Source organism: Corvus hawaiiensis, chromosome 3, assembly GCF_020740725.1.
Source record: "Corvus hawaiiensis isolate bCorHaw1 chromosome 3, bCorHaw1.pri.cur, whole genome shotgun sequence".
Classification (NCBI taxonomy): domain Eukaryota; kingdom Metazoa; phylum Chordata; class Aves; order Passeriformes; family Corvidae; genus Corvus; species Corvus hawaiiensis.
The window spans coordinates 66813241-66840917 of record NC_063215.1 but is presented as its reverse complement, the minus strand read 5'-3'; the positions used below and the strand labels follow the sequence as shown (position 1 = coordinate 66840917).

Below are 27677 nucleotides of genomic sequence, written 5' to 3'. Positions count from 1 at the left end.
TAGGCCGGCTTTAAGAAACCAGAAGTGACACAGGGCTCAAGGCTTAATGCTGCAGCCATTACCTCTGGAGCTGAGCCAAAGCTCAGGAACAGCTCTCCTTTTAAAGCACTAGCAAAACAAATGCAGGAAAGCTTTACTCTTATGTAGCTGCCCGCTGTTACAGTAATGCTGACTGTTCCTGGGAAAAAAGACTATGTGAGATTTAATTCCAAACCAAGAAACTAAATGTACACTGTACTAACAGTACAGCTACTGGATTCCAGGTTGGTTGGCGATCTTTTTTTTTTTTTTTGCCCAGCGAAATGTATCCCTGATTTTATCTGAACTGCAGGGATAACTTCAAACTCTGTGAATCCACTTCATCTCTGTGTGGTGTCCTTAAAAAGTGCTTCGTTGCTGAAGAGCAGTGAGTCAGAAATGAATAACTGAATTCAAAAGGTAGTTAAACATTTTATACCAGCATGTCTACACTTTTTTTCCCCTTTACCATCAATGATGGTCTTTCAAGACCTTTCAAAAGAGAAATGCAAAATCCACTGAAATTCCATTCACAGGTCATGCAACTACCTTAGCAGAACCAAGCAAAAACCTCGAAAAAAGGTTTTTCCTATCACAGTGAAAATTCACTATTCATGTTGAAAGACTAATGAGTGCTGAAGCACCAGATCTGGATTTATTAAAAAAGTAATCTCCACTCCCACGTTGTTTCTTACAGATCCCTCATAGAGAGCAACTTGCATCTTCGACTACATTCTCTCTTAATTTGAATTAATTTATTTCAAGAAATGGTAATGGCGGTCATCATGTGTTCTGTAACCAAATTACATTTCTGATAAACTACAATGAAATTGGGGATTGCAAAAAATGGATTTCTATGACCTAACCTACAGACAGGTTTGTAGGACCAAATGCCATTACCAAAGCAATCTCTACCAGATCTCCTTGGACATTCAGCTGAAGTAGAATATTTAAATCTGCCTTATCTTGCAGGAATTATATTGCTTTATGACACACAACGCCTTCAACTTGACCTAAATGATAAAAATTACCTATTCTAAGGTCATGACAGCTCAAGTATATCTTAGTCCTGTTAGTTTCAGACTGATGTTTAATTTTACTTCATTAGGACAGACTGAGACCCTGACGCCTAGTTTGCTTTGTTCCCTTTTTTGCTTATTTTAATTTAGTATACACAAAGTCTGTGTGAGTTTTGCTGAAAAGTCCAAAGAATACTCAGTTTATCATTTCAAACAGCTATTAAAAGATGCACTGTACATGTAAAACCAAATCTTGCAACAACAGTACAGTTGGCCTAAACTTTCTAAAACATAAAGCAGGAATGACCCTTTATTAACTAACTACTACTGGGAGGCAAGTATTATTCCTACTTCCCTTTGTACACAGCTGCTAGCAAACTAGTACAACCTAAAACATAGTTTCTTCAGCTACAGTTAGGATTACTGACAGTACTATGTTTTCCTGCCTTCTAGTGTTTAATTTGGATAGGGCAGATATTAACTGCTCCCTCCTAACAGTAAAGCAACTAAGAGGGCATACATTATATAGGAATTTAATACAAACACTCTATCAAAGCTTTTCCTTTTCTTTTTTTTCTACTTTTAAAGATATTATGCCATTCCAAGGGGTGACTAAGAACAGCTACACTTTTAACTCCATATAACACTAAGATTTAGTTTATCTACAGCATTTCGAGAAAGAAAAAAAGTGATCTTGTATTAGAATGTCCTTGTTCTGGTAATTCAAGTACATTACTGTCATGCTTAACATTCTAGAGGTTAAGTGTGTACCTACTACTAAGCTTGTGGGTTTGTTATTTTTGTTTAAAAAAAGAACAGAGAAAAAAAAAGACTAACATCTGCACTTTGGCTACAAAAATTCTTGCAGCACAACTATTAGAAATCAGTGTTGAAGAAAATAAGATTAAGCTTCATTTCTCACACTTCTGGTATGTATGAACTACCTTTACCAATTCAGGTTTTAACATACCTTGCTTTATTTTTCCAGGGATTTTTGTGGTGTTTTGTTTAATTTCTCTCCTCCCACCTTCCACTGCCCTGCCCTCTCATTTTAACTTAAATGCTGTACTTGTGTTTGACTCACTCTTGCCAGATTATATACCCAGATAGGCAAGCCCACATAGAGAAAACTAAAGAGAATCTAACTAACTGTAAAAGAAATTGCTAAAAAAGAAGCTAGATTGATACTGCCACCAATTTAACTTAAGTGTTCTGCTGATGACTAAGCTATCAAAGAATATACTTGAAATTCACTGTAGTCTTCATACGCATACGTATTTCTTAGGCTACTAATGAAGAGTGACGATTTCACTGCTTAAGTAACATTCTTGCTGCACTCTTGCGGAGTGGAATAAGAATCCAGGTTTATCACTATGTAAACCTGATTCCTGTGAACTAACATACAATCAGCATTTTGCACAACTGGTTATACTGTGACTGGATAACTACCCTTAATTACAATTCTTATATAAAGGCAACAGAGAAGTAGTGATCAGTAAAAAATGCTGCTCCAAGATTTCAGGTGCGCAGAGCTGTAAGTTTACTTCAGAATAAAACACAGACATAGGGGAGAATCAAAACTTTTAGAGTTGTACTTGACCATATATTTGGACAAAGCAGAATTACACTGCATATAACAAACAGTAAAATTTCTTAAAAGTTGTTACAAATATTTTACTTTCTACCTGTACGATCATTAACATAGTTTACTATATCATGATTTTTTCTAAAGGCTTAAAACAAAAACAATCTCTCTAAACTACTTTCCAACAGTAAAATTTAAGTAAAATGCTTACATTCATTTGACAACAAAAAAACATATTAAAAATGTTGTGTGGGTGGTGCAAGAGCTGCTCTTTCAGCTACAGCTTTCTTCCAGGTTATTCCTGTGGAAAGAAAGAAAACAGTCTTGTTGTAAACTGTTAATAACCCAACTCCGGAATCTGCTAAAGTGATCCCGACATGCATCCAATTACTTGGCATACTGCAAGATGAACTGTCTAATCCGCAATTCACTGAATGATTTACCTTTTCTTCTTTGCGTCTGTCCTTTTCTTCATTATTCTCAATTGTTTCTTCTTCATCTTCCACAATCCCATCCCCTTGGTATTTGTCATGTGTCCACTTCGGACTGCTACCTGACTTTTTGAAGTTAAAACGCCCTCTGCCACGCTGGAAAGTACCACGGCCTCTTCCTCTTTTGGCCCAATAATCCACACCATCATCTCTGTCATCATGCTACAATAACACCAGACAAAGAGTAAGGTTAGACACCTCTTAAATGTACTCCTTAATGTTAGTACTCTATAGCAAATGTATAAAATAATGTAACTGTTTAAAAGTTCTCTTCAGATCGTAATTATGAGGTATATTCTTAAAAGGCATGATGCTGTAACTAAAACCACAACAATAAAGTTGTTTTAAGAGCCCTTATTTGCTGTGGATCTACTCAAATGTTAGTAACAAATCACTTGTCTGTAACTTACACTCAGTCAGAATTAAAAATTACTAGTTTTGAGGGGAAAAATCGTTACTTTAAAAGAAGAAGCTCTAGGGAGTTCTTTATACTTCATAAGAAGAGGTAACTGCAGGCAGTTTTCAGAAAACCTGCCTCACTTGCACAACGTAGGGCAAATTAAGTTTAAACTGTTTAAATCTAACATTAACAAACAATAGTTCAGTTTCTCTGGTTAATAAGCCTAAAGTTTGCTGTCTTGCTACCAAATAGAGCCTTACATAGTTCAGTAAGTTCTGACAATCATTTCACGCACTGCATGAAATCTACAGACCATTTTTTAATATAAAAAAAGTTTATATTTAGAATGGTGAGGTACTTTCGCTTCAACATACTTTTTTTTTCACTTGTGATTTGGAAAGAAGTCTGAACTATTAAACACATATCACACCCATATAATGCAGTTTATTACACAGAAGTAGTTGAAGGGTGACTTATTTAAAATATTTTTAGAAATTCAAGTTTAATAGCTACAATTGATTGTTCTAGTATAATGAATAGATTATCACATCTGTTTACAGATCAGAAAGTTTAGATATGTGTAGAAAGACAGAGAACTCCTTAGACAAACGGCCGAATTGGGACTGCATCATTTCTTAGTTACCTGTTAACATATCTGTAACAAGCTATAATGATATAGGAGAAGGTCCCATCTTCACTACTTATCATTTTCCAATGATGAAACAATATCCTTCAAAGTTTGCATTGTTACGGAAATAACTGGAGCAGAGGCCACACATTCATTGTGCTACACTACTTAGAATGGTTACATCAACGGTCCTCCTTTCATAATCCAGATGGGAAAAAGGCATCAAAACTGTGGTGATTTTCTTATGACTATCACGCTGCTCAGCTAAGAGCAGAAAACTGCTCATAACAGAGTCTGCCCATGTACATCCACAAGTACTGTCAGCTTTTTCTGATCTTCCACTTTTGCAGACTTCCAGACCAAACTAAGACAAGATCTCAAATGTCATACAGACGTAAATCCAGGAAAACACAGCACAAGTCTTTTTGGTTTCAAGTTTGGTTTTAACAAATTTTGTCTGAGCCTGCCTTATTCCCCACTCCCTGATGAAAGTTTTGGAGATAAATTCCATGTTAGGCCTCAGTTACTGCCAGCCTGCTGCAGAAAGATGAAAGATAAGTAGAACCAACCACTACAGCCACCCTGATACTCTCACAGTTACTGCAGTCCCTTATCCATACATGCATGCTACTTCTACGCTTGTAGAAAGTTTGAAAAAACAAAAGCATGCATAAGACATCGAGTTCTCCACACCCACCAAGAAGTATTTCTTGCTTTTTGGGGTATATTCAGGATCCCATTCCTCTTCCTTCGGTCTCTTCTGAAAAGTAGTATTTGAGTTGCTGGGACCAGTATTTGTTCCAGCAAAGACTCCTCTGGCTCTTCCTCTGCCCCTAATTCGAAACTGATTAACCAAGATGTCATTTAATCCATTTATATAACACCACAAAGTAGAGTTCAAGTTCTCTATTACTGAAAATACTCTTTCTGTGCTTAATTACAGTATCTGCAAGTGGAAAACCATTTTTAAATTCACACTCTACCTTAAGTAATATATTCAAGCATTCATTTTGAAATAATGATTCTATTAAACTTAATTGAAACACATTTGAGTTCTTGGCATAAGTTCACCCACAACCAGTGAAAAGAAATTTGACTGCTAGTAAACCAATGTGTTGGAGCAAAAGGTCACAAGAAGCTTCTGAAGCTGTTCACAGACAAAAAAACAAGGGGAAAACTAGACTGAAACAGGGACAAAACTGTCAGGAGGAAAAGAAAGGTCATTTATGGAGTCAAGTGTATCAGTTATGAAAAGGTGATTCTAGAATACATACTAACAGTGCAATTTTCAAGGGAGTATATCCACTGTGTGTTACTCAAACATTTTTATCTAAGATTCAAAAAGTGTATCCTTAGGCCAAATTACATTTCAAATTAGTAAATTCTTTATTCAGAAAAAAATCATTGGTATGTACTGTGCAGAGTAGCAATGCCCGAAGTGAAAAAGAGTGTCTTAAAAATTCTTTATAATGAATTACTGGGGTTTTAAAATGTTAGGCTAGAAAGTCACACAGCAAAAAACCACCCTTAACTCAGAATACACTAAGTAGTAATGCATACAGTTATCTCAGCATGTGAATACTTAGCTTGTAGAAAACATTAAATGAGTTTATTCTTCATCCAAGGGGAGAAGAAAGGTTAGTTTGGGAAGATAAGACTGCTAAAAACTGCAGTTACTACAGAACACAATTTCCACAAATAACCTACTTAAAAACACAGAACTGCATCTTCGGAGTAATAGTACAAAAACATGACTGGAAACTAATTTGTTAAAAATACGCATGTTTCATAAACATAGACCAAAAAATGTATATAATTAACTAACTCAAAAGATAAGTATTATGCATACTTAGTTCCACAAAGCTCCGAAACTTCTGATGCAGAATTTATGCTGAACAGATTTAAAATTACTCTGAAATCAAACAGACTGAAAAACAATCTGTAGAAGACTCCTAAGACCGATCCAATACTCTTGGAGAGTCATTTGGAAAGCAATAGACTAACTGTATAAGGGAGGAAATACGACACACTTTTTTTATTTCCAACAGCTTTACAAAATTAGGGAACAAGAAACAGTAACCTGAGGGAGGGGGCAGACAGAATTATGACAGGATTTAAAAAGAGGAAAAAAAAAAAGGTATCAGCGTTTCCTGGTATTCGGTCCTGTGATCAGATTCCTTTTAAGAAAAACATCTACACTTTTCCTCACCATTTTATTAATGCTTCTCCCTACCAAATCATCTTTCAGGTAAAGAACTACAGGACATAAAATCTACTATGGTGTTATCTTCATGGGCTTGCTCGTTACAAAGACCACCACAAAAAAAAACCCCAAGAGTATATTTTCTCTATAAAACTCACTTTAAATAGAGCTGCTACCCAGAATTCTTTCAGATATGGATACTAATGACATTGCCATTGAAAAATTCTACTTATTTCTGTGTTCATATTTCAAAACTACTCATGATGCTTATGTATGAGAAGCCTAGAATCCAACAGAATTGCATATCAGCTGGAGTTAGTGAAAAAAACATTGTTGATTTAACATTAGCTTGCTGGATAGGGGAGATGCTACATTCTCCAAGGCTTCCTGTTAGGAGAAGGATTCACAACCAAAGCATTTTATTTACTCCAAAAGCAAAGCAGTATTCACTGGAATGCAGCCACTACTAGCCTGTATTTACAAACACATTCCTACGCTACCTGGTCTGTATTTTTGATACCATCCAAGATGTATCACTAAAGTGGAGATCTGAGTCAGCAGGGCTGGCCTATTTAGATTGACCTGCTCAGACACTTTGTCCCAAAAGCCTGTGTGTGACCATGAACGTTGTTAGGGAACATTAACCTGCTATCACTGCGTAGACAGAACTGGCAGTCACTAGCAATTAAATGAGTAGAAGTCTATTAACTTTCCAGTTCTCATCTACCTCAAGTGCATGTGAAGTAGCATCTCTTTCACAATAGATATAATCCGGTTTTATAAAGCAGGAAGGCTTCAACCAATTAGGACTTTTCTCCCACTAAATCTCTTTGAGCAGATGGAGTTTTGAGCTCCCTTTTGTTTAACTTCTGTTTTGTTTGTGCCATTATTTTATACGGCTAGAAATTGTGCTGATAGTCATATTTGATGCCTACACCATCCAGGGATTTATATACTTATGCCACATAGTTCCATAGCATAACTATATAAAAAAATAAGAAGAAAGGAGGAAATGATGCACGTTTAGTATTAGAAATTTACAACTTTGAATTTTCCTCTAGGTAGCTACGGTTTTTTAGATGGAAGATTCAAGCCTCAGGTGTTGGCACATGCCACATGCATTTCAGACACCCTTTTATGTAGTTCAAAATGTATTTTATGCATGACTAAACGTTTGTACCAAACAACGCATTTTACCATTATTTGATCTGAATTACAGGCTACATTAAGGAATTAATACTGAAGTATGAAATTACTCCTACTTATCATGTAAAACCGTTTTTCCCAGCCTACACAGAACTTGCACTATTTTATGTGTTTAGCTGTAGTTTGGAGGTCTGTTTTGCTGTGGTCTTAGGGGGTGGGTGTGTGGTGTCTATTTGTGGGTTGTTTTTTTTCTTTTGGTTTGGGTTGTATGGTGTTTTTAAGGGCTCCTTATCTTTTTCAAGGCCTTCTTGATTGATTCCTAGTTTTTCCTAATGCTTCTACATTTCCCAATTATATATCAATAACTACATTAACATGGAATCTGAAAGTTTAAGATCTTTCTGAAGACTATAGTGGTCAATATGCCACTTTCCAAATCACAATGCTTAAATACATTCTGGAGGTGAATCAATGAGCTTTCATGCCCAGTGGCTAGTCCAAAGCAAAGAAACAGAAAAATAACAAGTATACCATCTCCTCAATACAGCTGTTTCAAGTTTGACACTGATTTTTAATTATGTGCCATTCTCTATTTAACAAGTTGCAGGCATTACACAAAAAGGAGGGCAAAACCAAACCCAAAGTGAGAAGGAAAAACAAGCTGCAGGGAGCTAAGAGGTAACAGGACCCAAGATTTAAAATTTATAGAACACTAAATTTTCAGATCCTGTTAGGAAACAGCATTATTAGAGAAGAGCAAGGAATAATCAAGAAATGCTTTTCTCCAGCCTTATGCTAGGATCTCTAATGTCAGGCTAATGCATATTTACACATCATTTAACTGCTACTGGGGAGGGGTGGGGAAAAAAAAAAAAAAGACTCAATATTTCAGGTTTGGTACCTCACATAAAGAACTCAAAAATAAGTCTAGCCTAACATGAAACACTGCAGCACTCCCTCGTTTTCTCTGTTACACTACTACCATTGGTGAAATGTTCATAATTTGGGGGCAGAACAGGCGAAAAACTTACAAAGGTGCCTCTTGGCCTGTTGACTCCTGCAAAACCAGAGTATTCCTTCTGTTCATGGTGGGTTTTGAACTCTTCATCTCTTTCTTTCTTGCAATCCTTTTCTTCTCGAGAACTGGATGAGGAAGAAGATGGGGAGGAAGATGGGGAGGACCGAGCACGGTCTTGGTCTCTTTTTTGTTTACTGAAAAATAAAAAAAACCACTATGTGCTATTTTAAACATACTAGATAGTCTGTAACATGCTATACTAAACCGAGTCTCTAGATTTTATGAAAAACTAACCCCCTTCTGGTTATAAAGTCACACATTACATATTTGAGATATTAAGGCGAAGTATATTTCCACTTTCCAGCCTCCTCTGACACATTTAAGTGCACTTAATGCTTATTATTGCTGGCAGTTGGAAAGCAGCAGTCTGCAAACTGTAAAATACAGCTTTTCTAGATTTTGATGTCATGAAGAGATTCTGTTACTTTTAAGATCTGCCTTTCTTCTGAAGCAGAAAAACAGAATTTAAAGGGAAAAAACCCTCAAGGTAAACTTTTACAGTAACTTGACACAGTTCAGTTTGCACACTGTTGAGAGGTATGGTATGGGCTTCCCTACACAGCCGGCTGTAGGGAAATTAGCCAGTGGAAGAAAATGTGGATACCAGAGTCAAAGTAAATGGGAAACAGGAAGCGTAAGTAAAAATTCACTTTATATACAATACAAAGCAGGGAAAAAACTCCTACAGCGAAACTTTTAGTAACCCCATAGTGGTATTAACTTGACCCAATTTACAAGATTTTAACATTCTATTCAAAGAAAGGTCATACCTGAAGTAATTCTTACCACTTCTACACAGTATCCACTGAGATATGCTAACTTTTTTTTTCTTAAAACAGCCCACTGGCTTTAGAGAAAAATTTAAAAATTCCCCTTCTCACCCATGTTAAAACCTAAGTATCAGTAAAATTCTCATACTCTGGGTGTTATGAGTTGAAAAAGTGCGGAATCAAGCATAACGAACCAAAGTTCTTACACAAACTGTTTATAGAAATGTACTGCATTGAAGTCCAACCTCCTGATGTAGCCTGGATAATAGGACAGATTAATTTGTCATTTTTTTTTTCAGTGTTAGCTTGCTATTCCAAAGTTTTTGTCCTCATCCACCATAAGCCGTGTAAAAGACAGATAATACATATTTGCTGTAAAACAAATAATTTTAATTGTTTAAAATTAAATGTTCCATTATACATTGAAAATTGAAAGCAATTAAGCTTACAATTACAAAAGACTAATTAGAAGCTAAAATCCTCTATAGGGACTTCAAATATTTACCTGTCGTCTTTGTAAGATTTGTAATCCTTGTAATCTTTTGGAGTTTTCTCCTGCTTTCTTGACCCACTGGATTCCCTGGAACCCTTTGAGTCTCCTCGCTCTTTACTTCGTTCTTTTCTACGTCGGTCAATGTCATGCCGAAGATCAGCAGAATCACACCTTAATTTTTTATCTCCCTGTAAACAAATATATATTTTGGAACGAAATATTGAAATAAAACATCAAGACAATCTCAGTGAAAAGGCAAGTTGTGCATCAATTGAAATAAAAAGATAGAATTTACCTATTTTTCAACAAACTTCAGCACACAAACTGACATTACCCTTTACATGCAATGGCTACATCTAAAAAAAAGAACAGCTGAGAATTTAATTTCAAACAAGCATTCCCACCAAGCCAATTGGTGTCTAGTTTTTGACAATACAGACCACAATACATGGTTTGGGGAGATAATTAAGTATTCATTTCTTCTGGTGAATTGTTTTCAAACAGAGCACAAGCACCTTTGCAGTTCAACCACACCACTCACTGACCATCTTGGTACTTCCCTCTGCCCCAAACCTACTCTTTGTCCTTGGGCAGCTTAGTGGTCAAGAAACATGCAAGAAGAAAGGAAGCATGGGAGAAGACTTGACTTTACATACCATGTTGTTAATATGACAAAATCATGCTACATAAATCAGCTTCTTAGTAACATGTTTTACTCAAAGGAAAAAAAATTCTAAATGCAAGTACTCCAGGTGTAATAAATACAAATTATTTTTATATTTTATACAGAAAACACAAAGATGAAGTTGAGATTTAAAGGGGGACTAAGTTTAGTAAGTTTAGAAGCACAGATAGGACATTTACTTAGAACCTACTTTTTGACTTTCTTCTTTAAAGATTCTCTCTTCACCTGCTAAACGGGTATGCTTCCTCAGGGTACTTGGAGAGATGTCAATCCTCCTAAATGTAAAATAAAAGCAGTGTCTTGCCATACATGTACATGACTTTTAACAGCCTCAGACATTTCATTTCAACAGAAAACTGACAAACAAGGCATTTTTACAGCAGAATAAACTTTTTGCATTACTAAACCTCACCACCAGAATACAGAAGCAGACTAAAAATTAAAAATCATTGTTCTGTTCTGTGTGAAGTATGCTAAAAACACAAATACAGAAAATAGGCAGACTGATGTTTCACATTTTAAGTAAAGCTTGAAAGACAGAAAAAATGTTTAATGCTTCCTTTCAAAAGGATCAGTTATATGTAGCCAGCTGAAAGCCCACCCCCTCCAAGAAACCATCAGCACCTAAGATAGTTTGCTGTAAAGTCAAAAGTTCTTAACAAGAAAACTTGTAAAGTTGGATACTGTAGCCTCACATGCAACACAAATATAGTCCACTGCATCATAAAACTAGAGCACATGATCAAACACTACATCTGCATGCCTACCTTCTTACCTTTTAGATTCTCAGATTTTTCAAAAAACTGCTGTAAATTAACACACACAAAAACTAAAGTAGTATGAGATGGAACATTTCACACTGAAGAAGAAAGATGCATGTACAGGGCTTCTTTTCATCTTCAAGACATATGCCCCTCAATATTTGAGCACTGCATGTGAGAAAAGTAAATATATCCCAAATGAGATACAGAGGTAGAGAAGACATCTGTCACAAAACCACAGATGAAGCCAGACCTGACTCAGATGAGTTCTCTTTTACAGAAGGGTTTTTTTTGTATTTTGTAATTATACAAATTACCTCAGACAGATTAGAAAAGGTATTTTGGGTTCTCAAAAGAACTATCAGAAGACATTATCTGAAACACAAAGCATCTGCATATGCAGTTAGCATATACCTATGTATTTCTGGGCTCTTTTGTCGGGTGCAGTGTTCTTCAGTTGCTTTTTGATACGCAGTGAACCTCTCATTTAGGGTCATTCCAGCTGACTTGAAGTATTGCTCTGTTGGTTACAATAGGAAAAACACTGTTTCATTAGTTTAATTCAACTGACACATATTTTACTCCTGACAGAAAGGCAAGTAGCAGGCAAAACCCACAGTATTTTCAGTAAATTTATCAGGAGAAGCAAATGTGGCGTTTTCCCTATTTTTACACACTCTGTAACCCAAACAAAATAACAGCGCACAGCATCACTGCAAGTCTACTATGCCATGACTGTATCACATCTAATTCAAGCATCATTTACTGATTGGACTTGCTCATTTTCAATGACATTTTCCTCTAATAATAGAGAAAGAGCAATTTCTTAAACAGTTATTTTATACTTTGCCCACAAGAGAAAGTGAAATTACTTTTGAGTCATGAATACTTGCAGCAAGTACATTTTACCATTCATCTCATCTATAACTTAAAATAAGAATTAGTGAAAACATTTAAGTAACGTACACTGCAATAACTACATGAATGACCTAGCAAGTCTGTTCTTAAAGGAATACAATTTCTTAACACACCTATGCATAAATAAATTCATTTAAGCATCTGGCATCTTGGCAAACTTGACAACTTCTCTGACAAATTTTCTCCTTCCTTCAGAGACAGTTAAATCAGCCACAGCAAAACTCAGTTTTTAAACCAGCTCAACAAATGTGTTTAAATGTAATATAGAAATACATAAAGTCATGAGCTATGAAATGTTACATATGAAGCAAGCTATCTGCTTAACAGGTCAACATACATCTGTATCAACTTACCGCCCGGCATCCAGCATTTGTCTCATAACCAACCATTAAAACTTGAAACGGCCACTACAAGGGTAGTGCCTCAATCATAATTCCATCAAACACAGGAATTTGAGCTAGCAATTCTGTTTTTATGCCATTTTTGCCAGGAAGACAGAAGGTTCAACTTTGCCTGTTTGGCATCTGTATCTTTCAACAGCTATTTTACTTTTGTAACATGGATTTTGCCATTTCAAAACACATTCCAGGACCTAGTTACAATGAAAAAGAAAACATCACTGGGCATTTTCAGCTCTACATTAATAAAGAGCTGTTCAGACTGGTCGCATCACACCAATAATGAACATAACTTCAGTTTGTCAAAAAAGTTACAAAAATTCTGATCACAGATCACAGTAAATCTGAAACTTAGAGATGTTCTGCTTTCAAAAACAACCATAACTGTACATATTCTAGTAACTTGACCAGACAGGCTGTTAAATTTATCAGATATTCAACATACAAAAATTTACAGAAAAAGTCTATTCTGTGATCAACATGTGAGAGTTCCAGAAGTATTATCTTCACCTACAGCTACATACGTACCATATAAGCAAAAATTTACAGAAGCTCTCACTGGATTGAGTCTTACATTTCTTTATATATCAATAAATAGATACATTCACAACAAATCATTATACACTAAACAGGTATCCCAATAATTCTTTTTATCTAATACATCATCATAGTCCATTATTGCTATTACTTTATAAGTAATTCAGTAAGAAGGAAATAATTTCCCTTAGTAATCTGAATTATGTCAACAAAACGAGATTTTTAACTGAATGTCAGCACATATTTCTAGCACGCAAATCTCAGCAATTTTAGAAGTTAACACATTGTAAAAACAATGCTTACAGACAGATTCATTGAATCTGGTACCTAATTAAGTATTTCCATATTTCTCCTTTACTAAGATGATACGGCAAAATTACTGTCACCAGCTTTATATTATCTCAGTTACATTTAACACAACAGCAAGAAAACAGTCCACTGAAATAAAGCAAATGCTATAGAAAAAAAGGCATTTAAAGAACACTCCAGACATCCCCAGGGGGTTTTAGGAACTATCTATTTTCCCATCAAAAAACTTTGAGAGGATTTATGGCTTAAGTGAAATATATCTACTTTGATGGTCTAGGTTTGGATTTCAGTGGTTTTGAGGGAGGACTTTTGTTGTGCTTGGTTTGTTAAGGGTATTTCTTGGTGTTTATATAAAACAGCTACTGTTGTTATACCAGAGAATAATTAGTATGTAACTCATTTAATGGAGGTTTATTTAGCCACTGCCAAATTTCTGTAAGTGAAATTCCTGAAAATATTGTCATATAGGAATAAAACATATTATCACCATGAACTTTACTACCATTTAATATACAATTTTTCTTAAATTTTACTGAGAAAAAAAACCCCTTCTATTAAGAATCTGGAAATGACCTCTAGGGTGCTCCAAAAGGAATGCCATTGTATTTACAGTCAAAAGAGATCTGTCAACCCACACTGCAACATTTAATATAAAATTTTATGTTAGAGTCATTAAAAAAAATAAGAAAAATTGACTGGTGTAGTATGTTTAAACTACACTGCAGAAATTCAAACTTTCTATGCTACCTAGGCTCAAAATTTTATCCAGAAACATAGAATACCTGCTATTATACTCTATACCGCTCATGGGTTTTTTGTCCTAGTTTCTGTGCCTATTATTTTTCTAATCATTTTCATGCATACCTCAACAGGAAGAAAGTCTGGGTAAATCAACATTCAAAGAGGCCTGAAATCTCCCTTACTAGAAACAGCAAATAGGCTTAAATGAACTTGTCAGACTTGTACGTAGCCAGTACAATAAATTAAATACATACCTTTGACATGGTGAACCAAGGACACAATGTGCTGAATAAATGACTCTGATGTGCTTTTGCTGGCCTGTGGCAACTTAATGTGGTCAAAGATGGATCGGAACTCTTGCTCCTTCTTGACGGAATGGACAAGTGTGCTAGCAAGCAGCCTGTCTTTAGTCAAGGAAGCAGGTCTAAAATGCATCAACAACAAAAGAGACACACAAAAAGAAAGCACTAGTTTAAATAAATACAAGCAACACTGGAGGCAGTTGGAGAACCACACTGTAAAGCGGAATAATTTACCTATTGGAATCATCAAGAGGTACTGGTGCCATTTTGAGTTTAACTTCAGGACGATGGGAGTCACTGGCTATCATTTTGATCCTAAGTGGGCTCTCCTCTCTGAAGGTGGATTTTTCTCTCGCATCCAGATTCTTGTGTAGAGGAGGACTGTAATCAAAGAGTTCTTTGAGCTTTTCAGACTTTACCTGCTCAGGTGACTGAGTTTCTTTCTTCATCATTAGTCTCTCAGAACTCTTGTCTTCTTCCTTGTGCTTATCTTTTGTTGCACTAGGCCTTTCCACTACATAGCCAGTCTCTTTAAGCTTATAACTTTTCTCATCTCTAAATCCATCGCTCTCTCTACTGCCCTTGATTGACATTTTAGATTTGTATTTGGTTCCTTCCTCCTCAGCATTCCGGTGAGATGCAGTAGGAAAATTTTTACCCTGATCTGCCAGGACAGACTTTCTGAACTGTCTGTAATCCTCTGTCTCCTCTGTGTCCTCCCCTTCAGAGTCATTAAACTTTTCCTTCCCAGTCTCTTTATCAACGAAAAAATCTAAAGTTTCCTGTTCCTCCCATTCCCTTTCTCCCTCTGTCCTCCCTTTTTCTGATCCTCTCTCCTTCTGGGCCTCCTTCTCCCTGGTATTACCCCTATCAAGCAGGTATACTCTAGACTCTTCATCTGTGTACCTGTGGATAGCAAAGAAGAGACTGGTAACTCTGGATTGCATTCATTCCAGTTCACTTGCATTCCTCTTTCGTGTCAATCCCACACCAAGAAGAAGATGAAAATACATTCCTCCAAGCAATTAATTTCAGCATGCAATGCTTGGCACACCATTAACACTGTATCCACTGTCATTTATGCACTAATGGAGGCATGTGAAGAATATAATGCCTATCTGTAGAATGACTAGAAATTTACTTGCTTGTTTTCTTAATCACTACCCAGTTTCACATTCTCTTACACTAGTAATTTTTTCCATCAAATTCACATAAAGTTTGAAAATTCAGACAATTCATTTTTGCACTTCTTTTACTGAAAGAGTTGAAGTAGTACCATAAAAAAAGTGAATTATTTTCAAGATCCTGCACATTACTAAGGTAATTCCACAATCTGGCACAGGCTTAGTGCATTCACTATATTGTGTACAAGCAGGGAACCCTTAGAAGGCAGCTCTCCTAAACACAGAAACACACCAATTATTATTTCAGCCACTGCTTGATCTGTATGCTATGTTCACACAGGTTCTAATACATTCACCAACACATCTAATCCAAGAGAACTTGTATTTTTGATCTCCTAAGCAGTAATTCTTTTACATAATAAATCACTGACTAGACAAATTGATTTAAAAGCCTACAGTCAAGCGTATATAGCATAGTCACAACTCTTCTCACTAATCTGTTTTTAAAAAAATACACTGGAGCACCAGTCACATTAGAAAGGAACAGCCTAATGCCAGTAAGATTTTTACAACTTTCAAAAATTACTATGTCAAACTTTTTAAAGAACAAATTGAAGAATTTTACATTCCCTGGAAAACATACACTGAACTTCCTTCTCACCAACAGCATTATATTCCAAGAATACCAAGACCTACCCTCTTTGATAAGTAATGCAATTCAAGACATCAGTTGTCATACTGCACCACACAATTAGCAACTGATGCTGTTTATGTCAACATAAAGAAATTATTGCACAAGATCGGCATTTTTAGACTTCCAGAATATCTGCATTTGAAACTACATGAAGCATTAAAATTTTGAAATACCTGAACAGAGTTCACTATCAAGCCAGCAAGTCTATATGCACTATTTCAATTAAGATTTTTCTTAACAGTAAAAAATTGAGTACAAGAAAATAAACCATAAAGGAAAAGCAGAAACCAATTCTTCCTCAAGGATACATGTCCCTATCTCTAACAGCCAACAGTCAAGACCTTGAAGCATCTTAGCAGGAAAAGGTATATGTATTTTTCAAGTTCAATTCCAACCAGACTAGTATTACTAGAGTTCCATAATGCATTTTCCAAGGTACAGTGATGATCTTGACAAAACTCTTGAACAGATTAGAATTTTTAAGAGGCAACAGTAGGCTTATAAGTTGGTCCTTACCTTTTCATAAACTTTCCACCTTTTGCAGTTTCCTGTTCACTGCCCTCAGGATAAAACGACCGCACTCGAGCCTCCTCACGGGGGGCACTCTGTGATGGGATTGTCTTTGCAGGGCTTCTCCTTGAAGGGATATGATGCAATGGGCTATTCTGAGAAGGACTATAGCGGCTAGAACCATTTCCAAGAGAACCAGAGCCAGATCTCTCAGGACTATGCTGAATGGAATGGGAATGCTGAGGTGTATCCTTTGCTGAGTGGGCTGTGCTAAGCAGAGGGGCATCAGAGCAAGATGAACTCTGACTAGGTGGGGTGGCAATAGAAGGACTATGGGGTGACCTTGGACTGTTATCATACGCTGAAAGGCCAGGCCAAATGTCGCCAGAAGCTGCTGATGATTTGTTAAAATCGTCAAGAGACTCTGATGGGTCATGTTCAAATGTATCTTTCTGTTCATCTTGTGATTTATTTTTCAAGGGACTGTCTTGCAAAGGAGCCCCTTCAGTTTTCTTTGCCTGCTTTTCCAGAGACGCACGTCTTTTGGAAGAGACAGGTGATTTGCTGTATGGGGATGAAGAACGTGATGAAGAGGACCTTGGGGACCTGGAAGATCTGTAAGATCGACGAGACCTGCTCCGGGACCTCTGGGAAGACACAGACCTTCGTTTTGGACTTCTGGAACGTGAGCGGCCACGCCTAGGGCTTCTGGAGTGTCTTCGGTTCCAGACAGGCCTATAACCTCCACGATGGTATCTACCACCTCCTCCTTGATAATACCCTCTACCTCTTCCTCTGTAACCATAAGGACGTCTCATTCCTCTATTATTTCTGTAATCTCTGCGATAATCTCTAGAATAAACACGATCTCTGCTCCGAGATCGGGAATACGTCCTTGACCGAGACCTAGAACTAAAATTAAAAAGCAAGCATTAACATTTGACAACTGAAAAATTTGGAAAAAAAAAAAAAAAAAAAAAAAGAAAAAGAAAAAAAAGTTCCATAACATGAAATGCTACATTTCTCAGATGCAGTCAGAATGGTAAAGCATGCAGACTCCTGGTCTTAAAGTAACTTCTACAATCTCTATTTATTATTTCTGTAATATATTAGTTATAACAAACACGTCTATACTGCTAAGGACTATGAAACTTAGCATCAGGTGATTAAGACACTACTAGTCTCAGTGGCCTCCCCTGCCATTTTAGTAAAGATTATCACCACTCTGGAGCATGGCGTTCAGTTTCTCAGCCACCACCACAGTTCACAGCCTGGAACAAGGACTGACATGACCCCCAGTTTAATATGCCAGCCTGTGGACAGCAGCAGCTGAGGCAGTAAACATTCAACTGACCCACTTATTTTATTGGAGATGGTGATGTCCACTAGTAAGATGAGGAAAATGCTGGAGGCAACTGAGAAGGCAAGATACAGCAAAGCTTATCTACTGAAGCCTTAAGTTACTTCAGATATGAAAAGGTTAATGAGAACTACAGAACAAATTACAGGGAAAGAGACTGGATGAAAAAAACATAATGAAAAGGGGAAGGGAAGAAACAAAAGGGCCAGAAATCATGAAGAACCATTAGCATTCTGACGTTTTCTTGAGATATAGGAAAAGGGAAAAAAAATTTAAATAAAGTGACAGAAATTACACTCGAAATGGTTTACCTATTGCCTAAAATGAAATAAGATCCCAGGCTCACTTCTGCCATAGCATCATGCAAGTGAAAAACATTTTCCAGACAAAAACTAACATACCAAATCACTTTTTCATGCAGTAAGACGTCAACTTACCTGTATCTCTTTTTTCTTGAATGTGATCTGGATCTTGACCTAGAGCTGGACTGAGATCTGGACTTTGATCTTGAAGAATGTGATCTAGAATTAGATCGACCCATTTTTGCCAGTAGATCTATTCCTTCCCAAAAGGAAAAGCAATGAGAGGAGGGGGAAAAAATGGAAGCAACTATTTAGAGTCCATGTAAATGAATTAATGAACAAAATTTGCATATACTAAAATGACACTATTAGAAAGTAGAATAGCATTTGCTAAACAAAAAGAGCTTTGGAGACAATATAAGTACATTTATTAGTAAATTAAAAGCTCAACCACATTTGTGTACACATTGCTGCAGTGTACACAATTTCTCTGAAAAGATGAAGTGTAAAAGGTTTTTTCCAGATTCAAATGCACACGGATCCTGTAGGAGAGGAAGCAGCAGAAAATGAACCATTTCTGCAAATCAAGGGAAGAATAATGTAACTCTGGACATCTTAATATAGTGTAACAAAATTCTAGCTATTGTGTAGTTTGTAGTTCCCTTGCATTTCCAATGCACTGTTCCTTCTCCGGGAGGACTTTACAGTCCTCTATAATGCACCTTTTACATGAGCAAAGAAAAGCCCTGAAGTATTTGGCCCAGCAGTTGTTAGTTTGACCCACAGGTACTACTTCTCTTAACCACATGTACTAAAGCTACTCACTCTGATCCGAATTTTCATTGCTCAAGATGCCCATCCTGCATCTTTTTAGATTAACTTTGCTTTTGAGTCTACATGTAAAATGCATGGCCAACTTAAAGATTTTAACAATTAGTTAAACAACTAATGGCTTGCAACAAGATTCAACATGCTTCAGCACAAATTAAACTAAAAAAACTACAACTGATTATAAATCAATGAGAACTAAAAGAAAGTAATTAATAATAAACTATCATTTCTTCTTATGTACAGTCATAATAGATATTTAGAATTAGTGCTAACCATAAAAAAATACACACCTTTTCCTTTTCTTTTCGGATCAGTGGCTAAAAATCCCCAATTTAATTAATAAAAACTTTGACCCATTACCATTTTCTTTTGAAATTGCCCAGCTTTAAAAACAAAAAAAAAAAAAAAGTGTCACATTAGACAACCTGAATACAAACTATGAACAAGCAACTACACATTTTCAGGCCTTCGAATGCTCAATAATCATTGTTTAATAATAATTAAAACAGAAATGGAAAAAACCAAACATTTACCTTTTGTATTGCAAACAGGCTTTAAGGCCTAAAATTACTATATCAAAAATATAAGCTCAACACAACAAGCACTTCCTGTCACAAGGTACCTTATATAATATTTCTCGTTACCTGGGTGGTATTTCAATTATGTAAAGACAAAAACAACATTAGAGTTTAATTTAAAGCTAACAAAATTACAGAGAATTTAGACACATCTAAGAGAACCTGAAAGAGAAAAGCAGATCAACTTTTCCCCATCAACTGGTTCCTCCTGCCCCATATGACTTTCTCCACAAGAGTTTGCATGGCCTCAGAGATGTAACCTCATCTGAAGCTAACCCAGAAAAAAATGAACCTAAACTAGCCTTCCATGTAACCCAGAAAAAACTATTTACCTTGGCAAAGAAGAATTATGTTGAATGCTCTTTTTTACTGGCTCTTTCCACTAAAAAGCAAATTTGCAGAACCTATACTTAAAAGGTATTTTCTAATTCATTGAGTTCAATTAAACTAACAGAAAATGGCTTGTAATCTCTTAGGATCAATACTTATAGGCAACATAAATTTAGACCTGTAAAACTGTTTAAGACATACCCATTTTCCAAGAGTGACAGAAAACAAAACCCGGTGGGGCTTTTTTCTGTTACAAGTAATTATCAAACCAAACATCAGATGTACAATGTCTATAATAGAATACAATCTCAGTTTTAAATTATTTGCATTCTACGTATGACAAGTACAGTTGATCTTTACAAGACAGTTTTATATACTGCAGCTTCTTACTGCAAGCATGAATTTTAGGAAAGCAAAAGAAGATTGAATTTTCAATAGCTCAGTTCAATCAGAACATTCAAAGAAGAATTAAGCTAAACTTACCTCCAACTGTTAGTTGGTGTCAATGAAGCAGTTATTTCAAAACTCTCTATTTGTGCTTTCAGCAATACTGATCCCTATAGAACAAAAAGTGAGACTGTCAAAGACATGAACATTCACTAAAAGGCAGCACCCTTTTGCTTAAATGGGTTCAAACATTAATCTGTTTATCATGAAAAGACAACACGTAAGAAATAGCAAATTTACTCTTGGACTCCATGATGGTGCACACTAAGACTGGAGCAGCTCAAGAGCCAGCCACTGCCAAGTGGCAAATCCTACTCCCCTTCCACACATGACCACTCCTCATCAGCCCTGGTAACAGGGCTGTGTAACACATTATCCTCACCTTCACAACAGCCCTGACAGCCTTCAGGTCCTCCAGTGACCAGCTCTTGATACCTAGAAACCACTTTCATATAACGAGGTTATCAAAGTGGCTTAATGAAGGGCCAAACTGAGCTGGATTATGGAGCAAATAACAGCATGCAGCCAGAAAGAGAGAGGCAAAAAGGACAGTGGCAAACTGTTAGACCAGTCTGAGCTCTAGCACACAGCTTTGCACTTCACTAGAGCCATCTTATTGGGAAAAAAAAATTGGGATGAGAACTTAGGCCAACAGTGAAAGCTTTATCTTAAGGTTTCTCTTGCAATAGTTACAGAAGCCTTACTCTATTATAACTTCTTGTTTAAAATGCATACATATATTATTTCACCTAAAGAGCCAACATCTTCAAAAACCAGCTCTTTTACAGTTATGCAGAAAGGAAGCATAACTGTAATAAAAAAAACCAGTCTCAAATGTTTGAATTTTTCACTGGCCCCAGTTTTTAATTACCTCCAAGCCTTAAGACAATGTACATTTGTAGTCTAACTCAACACTAAGCACCTTTTTCAATTCCACTCAAGCAACAAAACAGGAATTTTATCCCAGTTCACTACAGACATGCTGGATCTCCAGAAATTCTGCAGCTCAACAATTCAATTAATTAAATCCAAAGGCGTAAGACACTGACTGCTCCTAAAGGACACTTTCACACTTGTCCATAGGTGTTCTCTTCATCTAAAAGAGGAAATGTAGCATTTGTGTTCATAAACACTGCTTTCAAAAGTCCACTTACCATTCACTAGTAGTGACCAAGATATTTCCAATTTCTACAAAATATATGCTTTATTAAGATTAAGTTTTTACTTCTCATCATCAGCAAGCATGAGTCTCCGAAGGAGCACAGTAGTGTATCGGACCATTTCAGATTTTGTCTAGACAAAAGGCGAGATGGTATTAGCCAGTAAAGGGTAACGAAGGCATTCAAAAGTCTAGCACAGAAAAAGCAATACAAACTTCAAGTTCAGGCCAAGATTTTAAATGAATACTTAATAATCTATATTTCTGACTTAAACTTGTGTTAGCTGAAATCAAAAATCCTAATTTAGACAAGTCTTTAGATCCTGGGGATATAGAACAAGATAGTTACTTCACTTTTAAAAACTCTAAGCAGAAGACAAGATCTTAAATTACCATAACTCAAACACTGGTAGTCAGTTCTGCAGTCTCAGAAATCCTTTCTAGCAATCAGCAAAGGTGAAAAATAGGCACACTTCTTTGTTTTTAAACGAGACACTGGCTATACCACATCCAACCCTGGCAGCTAAAACACATCTGCTACCCTTTTCCCATTTAATTCTTTTTAAGAAGAGTATGGATATAACGATTTTTTTCAAAAAAGTACTTTGAATAGAAAGCCGTAACTACCGAATAAAAACCATTTAACTATTTGCAGCTTTTGTCTCCACTTAATTGTAACAGGTAAAACAAACCCTGACACACAAGACCCACTTATCCAAACAACACTCGTACTTAGGAACAAGTGAAAAGATCACATAGCTAGGATTTTTTTGGTCTGTGTAAATATTCTTACAATATACAAGAATTTACAATTTCATTAACCTTCATCAAATCTCACTTAGGAAAGAACTGTGGTAGTAACAGGAATACGTAGGAAAACAGCCGTCTGTAACAGTAACCTCCTGCATGCTGCACACTTCCACAGAAAAAGTACACGTTCCTCAGAGCATCACACCTACAACATCCTGGTTCACAGCAGCAAATGAAATCACTCACAGCCTCTTCCTGCTCATGGCCAGTCTGGAGTGGCTACACCAGGTCAAGTAAGGGCACAAGGAGTAACGAGCAATGAAAAAGAGCTCTACGCACCGTTTGTCGCTGTCTCAGAGGGCAACCACACTGGGCCAAGGGTGGGCATCAACAATGTGACACAAGGTGTCATCAACAGCACCCAGCATTTTTAAGAAAGGACCACGACTGCTAGGAGCATGATCTGTGCCTGAAATGCCAAGGCTCTAATCCACACACTTCTTTTCCACTCAAGCTTCTTTTTCCCTTGCTTTCCACCCTAAATACTTGAAAGGAAATGCCTGGCTCTCAACTATTTCACTGCCATGTTAAAAAATCTGGATTTCACAAATGAAGCTGCTGCAGCTCCACAGAATAAGGTGGCTCTGCTAGTTTAAAGAAACAGTCCCATCTCTCCTATCCTGTGTTTCCTCACATTCCTGATGATCTCCCTTATGCCAGTCTATGTATTTCTGCACCCACATACTGGATCACTTTCAATAAATTTTTTTTATATGGTTCATTACACAGCCCACAAACACTTGGGACAACACAGGGAAACTGAAATAGCAGCCAGGCAGGACTGCTTCTTTTGGCAGCACCACAAACTCAAAGCTTCCCTGAAACCAGCTTGGCATAGCCTTCAGAAGCAACAAACTTGGTGGTATTTAAGCTTTTTAACAGTACTTGCAATCAGCTTTAAAAAAAAAAAAAACAAACAAAACACCAAACAACCAGAAACCAAACAAAAAAACCCAAACAAAACCCCACCAAAATAAAAACACACAAAGTCAAAATAACTAAAACCAAACACACCCAAACAACCAAGACTTAATACAGAAACCACGACTGTTTCTGGAAATTGGCTAGTCCACCACCTGTCAATTACTGAATCCCATTCAGAAAAGTTTCTTAACCAAAAATACAACAGGATCTTTGTCTTCAATCAATCTTGGCCAGCAAGTGTGACCATCAAGCAAAAACAAGATACACAACAGAATCAGGCTTATCCCACCACATGCAACACAGTAAGGAGGAAGTGACACAGTTAGCATTTGCTAGGTTTAATAAAAAAAATGAAAAGGACAAGGAAAATGGTATCTAGCTCCTTTTATATATTACTTTTAGGAGTCTTCACTACACTGCTGATGTTGGAGTTTTATCAAGAGTACACAGGCTGTACATACAACACATCTCTTAAGCCATTTTACACGTTATATATCACATGTAAGTTTAAGACGTTTTAGGACATTTATACCCACTTACACTAGCAAAATACTGCTTCCTCTTAGCTCCATTATTTTAGCTACCCTTCATTTACAGCTATTTAGTAGTTTGTATTTCTCTTGCTTAAACATTACTTGAGAGCTGTCAGGTAGATTTAAATCAAAATCTTGTTTAAGTAATTCACAAGCTGTTGCCAAAATGTGTTTTCATTCAGAGATTCAAGCTTCAAAAGATGCGACGATTATACAACCATGACAACACAAAAGGGGATAGGACAGTCTGCAAAGAATTCCACAGAATTTGTAATAGTTTCTCATAATACACCCACTGAAATAAAGAAAGTCAGTCTTAATGAGACAGAACTGTAAGCCATCTATTCAATGCTTGCACATCTGCTGTGCTTTCTTACCCACTCTCTACCTCCCTCCTCCTCTTTTTTTTTTAATGTCCACAACTGTAGCAGTGGCACATCACACCTAAGAATAGAATGCATTTCTTAGTCACTTAAATCCATCCTAATTGGATCACCAATGATTTGGATTCCTACAAATACTAAGATTCCACGGCAAATTTGCCCAAACTATCTTGTTATGTATCAGTAAGAGGTGGGAAGCATTATTTCCCCCATTTCGTATGCTGGAAATATAATGGAAACAGTAAAACATACAAAGGCACTTCCCCCCCCCAATTCATTAATTTCTATATAGAAAATAACACAAAATATCTGTAAATTAAGTCAAAAACCAGCATCCTAGTAACAGCAAAATCACCTCTGCAAAACCATCATATGATTGTTAGCTGTCTTTTATGTAATACTATTGGCAAACAAAACCATGTTTCTCCCCTAACTGAAAAACAAAGAAACTGAAGTGTCTAAGAAATGTGTGCATACACAAAAAGGAATTAGCTGCTTTTGGACACATACTGTTTTGGACCGCCTTTGTTATTTCTGTGCGTGTGTTTTACACGCTGTGTTTTCATACGCCCTTACACCGTAGTTTCCACAATCTCTGCGATGAACTACACGAATTGCTGCTGCAGAAAAGGCAATCTTCCCGCCCTCATTTGTTCCAAGACTGACACTCTCAGAGGTGCTTGGTGGGCTGCAGCAGTGATCCGTAAGAAAACTGCTCCGGACAAAAGCTGCCTTTTCAGGCACATCACCTCCCAGATCCCATTTACCACAAAGCTGCACAATGCCAGTGCCAGCACAACGAACAAGCCAGCAACGCACTTTTTCAGAATACCTTTGGGAGAAACTCTCACACAAACAGAGCACTTTCTTCAGTAGCTTCCTTCACCTACCTCCACCACCTATAAACAAACCCCAAATGTTCTCTGGCATTCCACAAACCCTACAGCATTATCTCTCCTTGACAACCAGCCTGAATATAAACCATCCAAATATCTGCACCCTAGCTCCAAACAGCTCCCTGCTGATTTTTTCTAGATTCCTGCGATTGCATCAAGTTTTCTGCCTCCTCAATGCAAACAGGCCCCTCTCCATGGTACGTGCTCCTACCTCCTGCCCCCAGGATTCTGTCAGCCACAGCCTTCACCTGAGAAGTTGCTCCCCACGGTTGAGCCTACTAAAGCCGTGCTCAAGAGACAGGCACTTGCGCTCCAAGCACCGATGTATCTAACGCACCAAACCCCGTCTGGCCATTCAGCACGGCCTGCCACTCAGCATCCAAAGCGACCAGTGGGAGGACGAAATTCCTACTCTCCCTGCCACAGGCTGCATGCTTGGAGCACACCTCAGTGCCAGAGCCTCTACCCCGTTCTCATTTGCCCCACTTTTGTCCAAAACAACGTGATTATCAAAGAGGAGGGCGAGGAGGAGGGAGGAGAAAGACAACAGCTAGACAGCATTTTCCTGCAACTCCACGCTGTTTAACCAATCCCTCCCACACCAAGAACAACTATTCTAAGTGGTATTTTTATACATTTGCATTGCTTAAGCAGTGACTACTTGCAGCGTCAGGTGCACCTTTGTTCTGCATGCCCTCACGTCTTTCTGTAGTAAAATTTAACTGCTCCTTTGAGGACAAAACTTTGATCTCCGAGATAAAAAAGTGATAAGCTGTACTGACTTCGTAAAGGATCAACGTGACACACAAAACAAGAATCTGATTTTCATAGAGTTAAAGACGAAAAGTAGGGGGTTTACAAAGCAAAGGAGAAATAACAGGAACGATCCTGCAATGGTTGCATAGTACAGTATGATCAACATTGGGAACACAATAGACCCTTTCAGCAAAGGGCATAAAACCCACTGCGGCCCCTCACGGGGTTTTGTGGGCATCTGCAATCCGGGCAGGAAAGGCGCAGGGAGGCGTGGGGTACTTCAGGCACAAGCGCCTGAACCACAGCCATACTCGAAGGGAAGTTCCTCCAACGACCGTAAAGGCTGATCCAATACCGGGAAGCATCCTTTCTCTCCGGCATCGTCTCCCTCTTCAGTGTCACACCCACAGGGATAACGGGGAAATTTAACATTCCCGTAACCAGCGTCGTACAGCCACATCCCCTGGGGCCTTCCTGCCTCCCTCAGGCCGCACACCCGGGGCGGAGGCCCAACAGGGCCGGCGGGCCGCCCATTCCCCACACCCCCCCCCACCCTTATCCCGCCAGGTTTCCGGGAGCCGCAGAACAGCTACAAGGCAACTCCGCTGCCGCCTCCCACTGCCCCTTCCCCTTCTACCTTCGCTTCCCGGGGCGCCGTCCAGGCGCAGGGAGGAACGACACCGGCTCGGTCCGGCTCCCACGGGAAGCGGTGCCCACCTCAGGGCGGTGACGGCGACCGCCCGTTCCCGTCCCGTTCCCGTCGGCTGGCGCGGGATAATCGGGATAATGGCTGCGGACCGCCGAGGTCACGCGGCGGGGGAAGGCGGGACGGCACGGCGCGCGAGCACCGCGCGGTCGGGGGGGCGGGGCGGGGCCGGACTGCTCCCCCCTCAGACTCCCCCCGCCATCTTCCCCCCAACCCGGGGCCACCGCCCCGCCAAACCTCCACGCAGCCCCTTCACCTCCGCCCTTCCCTCACCTGGCAGGCGGAACTCCCGGCGGCCCCGCTCTCTTAGGGCAACCGGGCGGCCATTTTCCGTCTCACCGAAGGAAGAGACGAGAAGCCCGCGGGGAAAAGCAAAAACCACCGGGGGGAGGGGGGGCGGGAGAGGCGGGGGGCTGCTGCCTCCGAAGCGTCACTTCCGTTGTGGGCGGGGAAGCGCCAGCCCCGCGCTCAACGCCTGAGCGCCATCTTGGTTTCGGGTAGCCGTCCGCAAGCAAGATGGCGTGTGCCGGCCGCCCGCCCCCGCTGAGCTGTGTGAGCCCCACGCCCGGGAGCTTCACGTCTCGCCCGCCGTGGCCCCGGCTCCCCCCCGCACCACCGCGGCTAAAAGCTGCCGCCTTGTATCCTCTCGTTCCCCGAAGAGATGCGAGGCGCAGGGCCCCTCCGGCCGTTGCCTGGTTACCTGTGGGGCGGGGTGCGCATCTATGCACAGGAGTCGCTTGGAAGGAGCTGCGTGCGTAGCGCGGCGCAGCCCAGGCAGCGGCTCGGCATCCAGCGGCATTGGCAGCCGGTGCTCCGCGCACCGGCAGGGAGATGGCGGTGCCGCGGCGCTTT

General features: G+C 38.6%; 1 protein-coding gene across 21 annotated transcripts; it reads right to left on the bottom strand.

The window, feature by feature from the left end:
- Nucleotides 1–2553: 2553 nt before the first annotated feature.
- On the bottom strand, nt 2554–27677 carry BCLAF1 (BCL2 associated transcription factor 1). Of its 21 annotated transcripts, none has more exons than XM_048296480.1 (15): nt 26757–26937; nt 21813–21951; nt 20695–20768; nt 19594–19686; nt 18608–18731; nt 16817–17722; nt 14717–15388; nt 14435–14604; nt 11692–11797; nt 10707–10791; nt 9844–10019; nt 8522–8702; nt 4839–4985; nt 3066–3275; nt 2554–2923 (listed from the first exon to the last, which is right to left on the bottom strand). In XM_048296480.1, exons 5-15 carry the CDS (start codon nt 18709–18711, stop codon nt 2918–2920), a joined length of 2763 nt encoding a protein of 920 aa, XP_048152437.1. In that variant the 5' UTR covers nt 18712–18731; nt 19594–19686; nt 20695–20768; nt 21813–21951; nt 26757–26937; the 3' UTR covers nt 2554–2917. The 21 variants fall into 21 exon arrangements, 20 of the variants coding, with proteins under 20 accessions (XP_048152437.1, XP_048152438.1, XP_048152436.1 ...); XM_048296481.1 differs by having other exon boundaries at nt 18608–18725; XM_048296479.1 differs by lacking the exons at nt 19594–19686; nt 26757–26937 and adding an exon at nt 27526–27677.

Excerpts from the sequence above, each read along its gene's own strand:
- BCLAF1 (XM_048296479.1), bottom strand. The coding sequence starts at position 18,711 with ATGGGTCGATCTAATTCTAGATCACATTCTTCAAGATCAAAGTCCAGA. Across the intron at positions 17,723-18,607 it reads TCAAGAAAAAAGAGATACAG|TTCTAGGTCTCGGTCAAGGA; the intron begins GTAAGTTGACGT and ends TTTTAATTTTAG. Across the intron at positions 3,276-4,838 it reads AAAGCAAGAAATACTTCTTG|CATGATGACAGAGATGATGG; the intron begins GTGGGTGTGGAG and ends GTGTTATTGTAG.